At 46.5% G+C, this 9,439-nt stretch overlaps 1 protein-coding gene across 1 annotated transcript in view; it reads right to left on the bottom strand.

Moving 5' to 3' along the window:
• The window catches only part of ATG14 (autophagy related 14), a gene marked incomplete at its 5' end in the record, with an annotated part of 11,234 nt that extends 5,214 nt beyond the window's left edge, over window positions 1–6,020 (bottom strand). Inside the window, 5 exons of the mRNA XM_010139507.1 lie at window positions 122–351; window positions 769–1,006; window positions 5,285–5,366; window positions 5,776–5,818; window positions 5,958–6,020. Coding sequence (XP_010137809.1) covers window positions 122–351; window positions 769–1,006; window positions 5,285–5,366; window positions 5,776–5,818; window positions 5,958–6,020 — 656 coding nt within the window. The remainder of the gene's footprint in view (window positions 1–121; window positions 352–768; window positions 1,007–5,284; window positions 5,367–5,775; window positions 5,819–5,957) is intronic.
• Window positions 6,021–9,439: the final 3,419 nt, after the last annotated feature.

The following is a 9,439-nucleotide window of genomic DNA, read 5'->3' on the forward strand; positions in this document are numbered from 1 at the left end:
TTCTGACTCAGCTTTGTCTGGGTGAGAACAAATGGACCGGGCTAGTGCTCCTCAGAGCCTTCTGCTGGCATCCAAGGCTGCAAGCTCCGTGGCTTTGGAGTAATCAGGCCTTGCTCCTCACCTGGTCCTTGCGTAGTCTTCTTCTCTTCCACCCAGTTGTAATAGGCTGAATAGTCTCCATTATTAGGAAGGGTTATCCAGGGCCCTGTGATACTGATGCTGGTGTCCCCGTTATGATCGTCACACACCCATCGCCCAGAGAGATACGTGGTTCTCCTGGCTTCCGCGAGCTTGCTCACAGTGCTAGAGGTCATGGCGTTGTCACTCTCAGAAGACACGTCTGCAGGATCTCTGTAGCAGCCAAAGAGGAACTGAGTGTTTTTAAAGAAGTTTTAAAAGCACAATCAGAGATGCTCTTGGCAGGGGTTTGGCCAGACTTTACAAAGAGCAAAACGCTCGTAGAATCACCCCTCAAGCCTCCTTACTCCCCAAACTACCTCCCTTTGTTCTGGGATGTTTAGTTACCTCTTTTAAGAGAGTTTATCACTGGACACATACCCCAGCGCTCTAGGTGGGGAGATGCTAGCACCTCCAGCTTCTTCTACTCTGGACCTCTCTCTTTGGGTCAGACGCTTTGCCTTTGGGAAATTCTGAGAATCCTCCCCGCAGATGCTAAGGGAGCCAGAGCGCCTCGCTTAGACTTACACAACGCACTCCTAGCCAACTAAAGCTAAGCAAAATGAGTCCAAAAGGATAAACCTTCTGTACCTCGCGCTCGTCTTTACTTCTTCGATGGGAAATATGACTGATGTGAGCTCCAGGATACGCGTCCGACGAAGATTTGCCAGATGCTCATACTGGGTTTTCAAGTCGTAGGCTTTTTTCTCGACCAAGTCTCCCAGCTTGCGGTTATGCCTCTGGATCTTCTCTTTCTTCTCCTGATGCCGCTGAGCCCTGCGGTAATGCTTCTGGTTCTCCTCTTTAATTTTCAGAAGCCCCTCTGTGTCTGTGAAAACAGCAGCGGATGTTAGCCTTGGCAAAGCAGCTGTGAGGCACTTGGGGTAAGTTTGAGAGAAGCGTTGTTAGTATTTATGTAAAACAAGATCCGCAGCAGGTTAAGACAGAAAACTCTGCTAAACGATGAACGTTTTCCAGCTGCTCAGGGGTACAACTTTTTAATCTTTTCTGAAGGGTCTCCAAAGAGGCTGAAATTGGGATTAATCTTTTCCTATCTTCTACCCAGCTATTTCTGGGTTTGGAGCAGAAAAGCCAAGATTGCACAGTGTAATTAAGCTCCTGAGGTAATCGCCGTGACAGAGAGAGCTTGACTGTACATGTTCGCATGGTGCTGGCCAAAGAGACAAGCATTGCTCGCAGCCAAAATCCAGTGCAGACAGCATCTGCACTCACCATTTCTGGCACTGCTGCTGCTATCGCTGGGTGTTATTTGGGGTTCACGCTCATGTCGGTGCTCCCAAAGCACCTAGATCCCAGCTTGGACAAGGGAGGAAAAATATCCTTCAAGAGCATCTGCTGATTCTCCTGTCAAATAACTGAGGGCAGAAATGTTTCCACAGACATACGGTGCTAAAGCAAGTCAGCCACCACTGTCTTCAAAAGCACAGGAAGAGATTTCTTAGACACACTCTCCAAACTCATCTAAAACTCTTAACGTACCCTAGTTTGAACAACAGCCCCCGTCTACTAGTTGCTCGCTTTCTATTTTTATGGCTGAAAAGAAATGGTGTTGGTCAGGGTCTCTTACCGCAAGGTCTCACTTTCTGGTCATCGAGACACGGGTAACTGTCCCTTGCACTGAGAGCACCGAGCCCTGACATCACGTTACTGATACACTGATTGTGAGGCACACGTGAGACCAGAGCTACTGTAAGAACGTTCTGTGGCACCTGCTGCTCAAAGAAACTGGATTATATATTATTAAAATCAAGAAAACTTCTAAACAGCTACAGCTCCCTCAAACAGCACATTCAGACTGTCAATCTGCCCAGTAGGGGAGCAGAAAAATTAAGGAATGGGACCCAAGAGTGATCCCCATCCCTGGGTCTGTGCCCAGCCATGCTCAGCCTCAACACGATCTCCTGCTAGACCTGCACAGCTGGAACCGAGCAGAACCTCTGGCCGGTCCCCGGTCTGGCAGGGTGGGAGATGGGGACTGCTGGTACCCCTTGGAGGGTGCCTCCCCCATGGACACAGAATTATTTCTAGCCATCCAACTGCTCTGCTGCCACCCATGAGGTGTTTGGTAGGGAGGAAGATCTGATACGTGGGAGTGCAAAGTCCCCAGTTAAAGAAGGTGTGAATGCTTTCTCCGTGCAGGTAAGAACTAACCATCCTCTGGTTTATAAAACAAGTGACCCTCTGTTAGAGCAACCACTGAAAAATGAGCAATTCCAAGAATCCCTGTGTGTCAGCTAGTAATTCTATTTCCTTTAAGCTTCCTGTAACATCAACAGAAAATCAATTAGTGCTTGCAGTCCCAGTCCCAAACTCCTCCTTTGCATAAAGAACAGGAGACAGAGGAGGAGTCAAACGTCCCTCTGTCCAGCTTTCACCTTCATGGTGCACTCGAAAAGCCACTTTTTCACAGCGCGAACTCTCTCCCCTGCAGTAACTATTCGAGAGGCAGGGGAGCACACTGCTCACACAATTCCTCTTCGGCAGTCCCGCTGCAGGAACAACTGTCCTTTTTTTTTGGCACAACACCACTGCTTTATGACCCAGTTTATGAGGTGATTAAAATTTGTCCCCACAAGTATTTCAGGACACCACAATGTCCCACGCATCTATGCTGCCTAATAAATGCGAGCGCAGGCGCACCAATCTCTGCCTGAGAGCGCTATGCCAGGTATGTGCAAAGCTGTCTCCTTGAACTGTTCTCCAGAGACAAAAGACAAACACACGCATTTTAAAACCTTATTTTAAGAAGCACCGATTGTTGACGTATCCAGGAGAGCCGACTCCAAAAGCAGGAGCCCAATGTTCTAGGAACTGTTTTTATTTCAGAAAACTAAACTACGCCAGATCCAAGAGAGGAGAAAAGACCTGTTTACATTTTCCAGCGTGGTCCAAGAGTGAACCACGTTGGGTTCCTGATCTACCGGCTGCTCGGGGCAGGAGTTCATTGTGGGTCTATCCGCAAGAGCAGTTGGGGGGAAACTGAGCTATCAACCGGTCAGTGGGGCAATAGTTAGGTCAGCTCATGGGTCCAGTCTATCTGAGCTCCTGAGGAGTCAGAGAAGCTGCAGATGACACCTCACAGCCCAGCAGAGAAGAACTCCCCTGCTGCTCCTAACATTTTGCCACCTTCAGAGCTGCATTTTGAGAAAAGGTGACTAAGTTCCTCAAAGTCACACTGACTTCCTTCCTCTTCCCCCTCCTTCACAGGCTGAAGAGAAAAACTAGTTATGAACTCCTTCATAATAACCCGCTGGAAAGCTTGCTTTCCTTCACCCCTCTGCTCCGAACCAAACACCACATCAATTTCCTTAACCACTGCTTGTGTTTTACTCCTTATTCTCTTCCAAACTTCCTGCTCCTTTCTGGAGCAGCATGAGGTTGGTAATTTTTCTTTAATCCTTTCCTGCCAAAGCTCAGCACTGTCCCGCACTTTGGGTTTATCTGCTTCTTTCCTAAAGGACGCGCCTTTGACTTTGTCCTTTTCAGGACAAATTTGTCAATTTATCTGCAGGATTTTGAACTTGATCCTGTTCTCCACAAAAGTCACATCGTCATCCACCTTGGCTTCCTCCATTCTACCTTCTAGACTACCAGGCAAGCTATTATGGAAAATATCAAACAAAACTAGGTCAGGAAGCGGCTCCTGCTGAGCTCCACCTGCCTCACCTCCTCAGTTTGAAAAGCATCTCCACATTTTGTGTGCAGCTTTCTAGCCTTTCCATCAACCTTCCAGTGATTACACCCAGAGCAAACATCTTTGCTTGCTCATGAGACAGTCTGGGGTAGTGACCGACGGGAAGGTATGTTGCATCTTCTGCTCCATCCTCTACTAGACCACCTGGTCCCCAGACAAGGGGTTGATTTGACATGGTCTGTTCTTAACAAAGTGATGACTCTTTTTAATGACCTTACCTTCCAGCTCCCTGCAAAGTGGCCAGAGGTTGATAACAGGATGACTGTGTCGTCAGCGTAAGGTTCTCCCTTCCTGCACCCTTTGAAAACAGACGAAGGGGACACCCTCTCTCCCTCGTGAGTTCTCAAGCGCTCCAACAACTACTTCAGCTTGTTCCCAAAGGGGAGTCTCGTAAGGCCTTGCTGACATCATCAAAATAATATTTAGCTGGCTGTTTTCTTTACCTAGCCTGCAGTCCTCTCATGATGTAAAATTTTATCTGGCTAAGCAGCAGATTGCATTTTCTTTCCGAGAAGATGAAGCAAAGGCTTCTCTGCACTGTTCTTTGCCCTCTTTCCTGTTAAATAACAGCATCTTGCCTACTCCATCTTCTCTTAGTAACAATAAGAAACGTTTACTATCCATCCTCCTCATTAACTGAAAATTACGTTTCTTATTGTTACTATCCATCCTCCTCATTAACTGAAAATCATTCTGCATCTCGTCCTTTTTGATGTTATCACCGTGAGCTCGCGCTACTCCTTTGTAACTATTCTCAGGAATATTGCCTCTGCTTTCACTCTCTGTAAGGCCCCTCCTGAATGTCGAGTCATAAAAACCTTCCTGATTCAATCAATATGCTCCTGAACGTGTCTCCTATTGTTCCTTTGCACGGAGGTTGTAAGGGGGGGCCGCATATTCTCTCCTGAAAAACAACCCTACAAGTCTCTCACGTAAAAAATTCAATGAGTTTCAAAACTATTTCAGCGACTGTTGCTCAGGGAGGATTTTAGGATTTCTGGACAGGTGTGGGTTAAAATTCATGGGTCGCATTAGTAAGGTAACAGCTGCAGAGCTGTTTGCTCCTCTTTATCTAGGGGAAGTGATCAGAAACATTACGCTGAGCAGAGGCTTCTCTAGGGACAGAGCCAGAGTCACGGGCTGCTAAGTGTTCACTTCTAAAGCTGTCGCAGAATGATCTCCGTCCAGCTGAATAATGCCTGCTGTTTGCTAATTAAAACTCGAGCACAAAAAGGCTGAAACGCACTCACCGCTTCGCCTTTGGGTTGATTTAAAGAGGTGACAGTTTGGAAATTCACCATTTTCCAAAACTAACTCTCCAATTCACAGCAATTGATTTTTCACTCTAAGGCACAGAGCTCTCCACATCACAAAAGCACAGGCATTACTCACGTCTTGTCATTTCGTCATTTTCTTTGCAAATGGTCTGCTTCAGCTGCTCAATCCTCATCTTGCAAGACATTATTTTCCATCTCTGAAAAAGAACATTCAGCAACTCTAGGGCACAAACGACTTCAAACCCACTGACTAATGATTAACAACCAAGCCCGCAGCTTTAGTGCAGAAGTAGCAGGATGTTCTTAATTGGATCAGGCAAATAAATAAATACCTCATACTCTGTTGCGAGCACAGAAGAATGCCACAAACAAACCGAGCGCTTAGTAAAAAGTCCACGAGCGTAGTAAGTTATTGAACAAGTATCTTGGAAGAAATGGAAAACCCTGACGGTTTGGAGCGCTCTGCTTGCGGAGCCCATTTCAGCGCTGCTTACAACAGGCTTTCTGGGAAAGCACCACAACGCCCTCGAGGTAGATGTAACTTTAAACGATGAGATCTAGGAATTCAGAGAGTTTAAAACCTGTGGGGCACTTTGAACAACTCACCAGCTGATCATTTATCTCCTTCCCTTCCATGGCCTTCAAGACACTAGAGGAAAAAACACGATTGAAAGTTTTATGACTATCTGGTCTGTGTCTGTCTCCAGCTACAGTGCTGGAGTTAGAAAGACTGTGCTATTTTTCTGAGAGTTCTTACACTATATTTTCATTTAATGACTACAACTTACTGTTTTTGAAATTCTCTCTGTTTGGTTTTGAGATGCATCAGCCTTTCTTTCTTGTCCGAAAACCTGGAAGAGATTAAAGAGGTTTATTGATATTTCGCACACAGCATTGTAAATGGTCTGAAAAGATAAAGACCGAAGCTTGTGGGAATCCCTACACCTCAGCTATCTGTCTTCACGTTGGGAAGGAATGGCTAAAAGTACAAACTTATATTGTGGAATTCTAGAGCAAGTGCCTCATCGGAATTGCAACAGAACCTCTAAGCTGAGGAAACGTCTGCTTGACATATTATTGAACTCATAAGCAAATTACTTGATATTTTAGAAGACTTATAGCTTAGCAGTACCAATATTCTGTGTATTAAGAAAACCATATAGTACCCCAGAAACCTTTAGTCACTGGAGAAATTACTGGTCCCGTCTCCGGGACCACAGTGAGTCTGAACAGGGTGATTTCACCAGCTGGGATGGTATTAGCTGAGCCCACTCTGGGAGTGGGAAATGCAGGTTTTCACACGCTGTGCATCGCATTTCCCCCCTTCTAACATCCAAGTGTCCAACACCTGATTCGTTAATGGGCCCAAAGGGGACAGCGCTTGCAAGACTTTTACACGACATCCGAGTCTTTTTGTATTAGGAACAGCTGTAACTTCCATTGGCAGAAAGAAGTAGAAGACAGGCACTTGTAGCCATCACGAGTCCATGACCCAAACGTCTGCTGGCTCAGGTGTCTGAGAGGTAGGAACTGCAAAGAGCTGATCAGAAGGGAATTCTGTTGAATTCCTCATCCTGTGTTTTCACCCTCTGAAGAGGCAGCAGCCACGTTCTGCTCCTCTCCATGTTCCACAATGTACTGAGAAGTACATCGGAAGAAAATAGCACATGAACGATGCACGCTGAGAAATTACAGTGAACCGTGAAGTGACAAACAGCAAGAGAGACAGCCAAGAGACTTAGATGGCATAAAAAAGAGCAACTGTGCTTTGGCTTCTGCCAGCATACGGCTTTCCTTTGTGCTTCCTGTATTCCAGCACTATCCTCATCCACACCTCAAAAGCGTGTCTTGGGTTAAGTCCATCTACAGAAAAAAATTCATTATATTTGCCCTGGAACACATAGAATTGACAATTTCATCCTGGCAGAGGTCTAACACTTCACGTACAACCCATCGAGCCCTTTATTTCAGGGATACCTGAGCTTTATTTAGAGGGAATTACACCGTAAGCCTTGACAGGATGGCACCGTGTGCCTCTCGGCTCAGCTCTGCAGGTTTGATTTCAGGTAAAACTTTAACATTCTTCACTTCTTTCCTTCATGTCCTAAATCCGAAAGCTTGGTGACTAACCTGGGGTTCAGAACATGTGTAATCACCGTTTCAGATGACATCAGCATTAAACCAACAACAAAGCTCCTGGCTGCTGCCTTCGTGGTCGACCAAGAACATCTGCTTTCATTCCAAACCACACCAAGCCCAACCCAAACGTGGGTGCTTGGCACAGAAGCCAGAGGCCACGCGTGAGCCGGAGGAATGTGGTGCAACTGGAGCCTGGCTGCTCGACTCAGCGCGTCTGTTGCTCCTGCGTGTCCTCCCCCCAGCAATCACGGAAATTGCAGAAGTGCCCTCTACTCGACTCCTGTTTACCACAGGGTAACCCACACCTACTGTACCCCTGACCTTCGGCTGCAACCAAAAATAACTTGGCCCAGAAACGCGCCGCTCGGCAGTCACATGGGGAGGGAGCGCTGGGGCAATCTGGCAATTCTTGTTGTCAAAGCTGGATTAGTGGGTGCGGGGTCTGACTAAACGCAGTTACCCAAACGACATCCACCACGTCAACGAAAAGTTGATGATCTGTCAAGAATCCGGGACCAAATTAAGTTCTTACTGAGGAGGGATGAGAGAAATACTTGTGAAAGCCTGAAAAAATTACAGCTCACCCCGCACTTCGGCAACTCAAACAGCCCCTTGGAACTTCTTTAGCAGGTTTCCCCCAACCAAACGTTTCCATTTCTTTATATAGCCCTAATTTTAATGGCATCGTGTAACTAATTTTTCTCTACATATTTCTACAGCCTTTCAACTTGGCAAAGAAACAAAACTTTGAATGAACCATTACAGGAACTCCCGTAAAATGTAAACTGAAAGAAGGAGCGAACTCAACATCTCAAATTATTCACCAAAGGTCTCGTTCCTCAAGTCCGATCACAGTAAGCTGAGATTTCCTACAGTTACCTGGCTTATTTCCACCTGTCCCTCATTAGAGAGAAGCCAGCAGAAAGGATGACTTCCTAACCTGAAGGAATTGGGTGATGCTGAAGGAGCTGAGGGCAGCACTAGGTGCACCCATTACCATTCACTAGAATAAAACTCCATCACTGCAGAAAGTCACTGCTCCTCATCACAACCCGCAGCTCTCGGAGACATCAGACAGGCTCAGACATCACAATTACATTATCTTGGGCTTTTGCCATCTGCAGACACGTAATGCAAAGCGATTCCGCGTGCCTGTAAAATACACTCTGAGAATTCATGTACGTGACAGGCTGGAGTAAACTCCCGCAGCGTGAAGAGCCTCCGAGCTGAAACCAGCACCGAGATGCCGGTTTAGCTGTGGAATTTTCAGCACATCACTAATGAGAAGAAGAATGTCCGTGGTTGTTCTGCTGGAGGGCTTCCGGACAACTCATCCTTAACTGTAGCTGTACTCCAGGAACTAATCTTAGCAGCTCCTCAGCTTCTTCCCCCCTTGCAGAGAGAGGGTGTGATTTTGCCAGACATAGAAACGACTTCAACCTCGCTGTAGCTTTTCCAAAAATTAGCACAGAAAACAGCGCAGTGAAAAGAAATCTGAGATAACTCTTCCTGTTAGAGCACGAAATCATTAATTTTCTTATAAGGAAAAAAATCACAAGAAAATTCTAAAAATAAACTGCCACCGGATACAAGGAGTAACGCTGCTTTTCTTCACTTTTCACCAGGGAGAGAACAACCCTCTTCCCCAACCCTACCCCTTCAAAAAGACAAATGGGAGGCTCGAGTGACTCCCCCCTCCCCCCCAGTTCCACATTCTGAATTTCTCACACCGTGCTGATAACCAAGTCAGGCAGAAAAGCCCTTGTCACCACCCTGTCGGCCACAGCCCCGATCTAAAATTAACCCCGGGACTACTAGAAGGCATAAAATAAACAAACAACGATGACAGCAAAATCCAGCCAGTGAACTGCACCTGTGCCGGCAGGACTCGGCCGGGGCGTGCGGTCACTGCCAAAGGAGTCGCTCCCTCTCTCTGTGCCCACACGGCAAGACACCCGCTCACTGCTTACAGAGGAAACACAGAAAACCGACCTCTGAAGCAACAGCCTCTGTCAGTCATTCCAAGTATTAATTACTGAATGTAAAGTATTTCAAACAGTTTTAAAACTAATTCCATTGTCTTCAAAAGAACGAGAAGAAACCCCAGTTTTACAGGGTGTTGAATGCTGAG

Source organism: Buceros rhinoceros, unplaced genomic scaffold (assembly GCF_000710305.1).
Source record: "Buceros rhinoceros silvestris isolate BGI_N320 unplaced genomic scaffold, ASM71030v1 scaffold32587, whole genome shotgun sequence".
Classification (NCBI taxonomy): Eukaryota; Metazoa; Chordata; class Aves; order Bucerotiformes; family Bucerotidae; genus Buceros; species Buceros rhinoceros.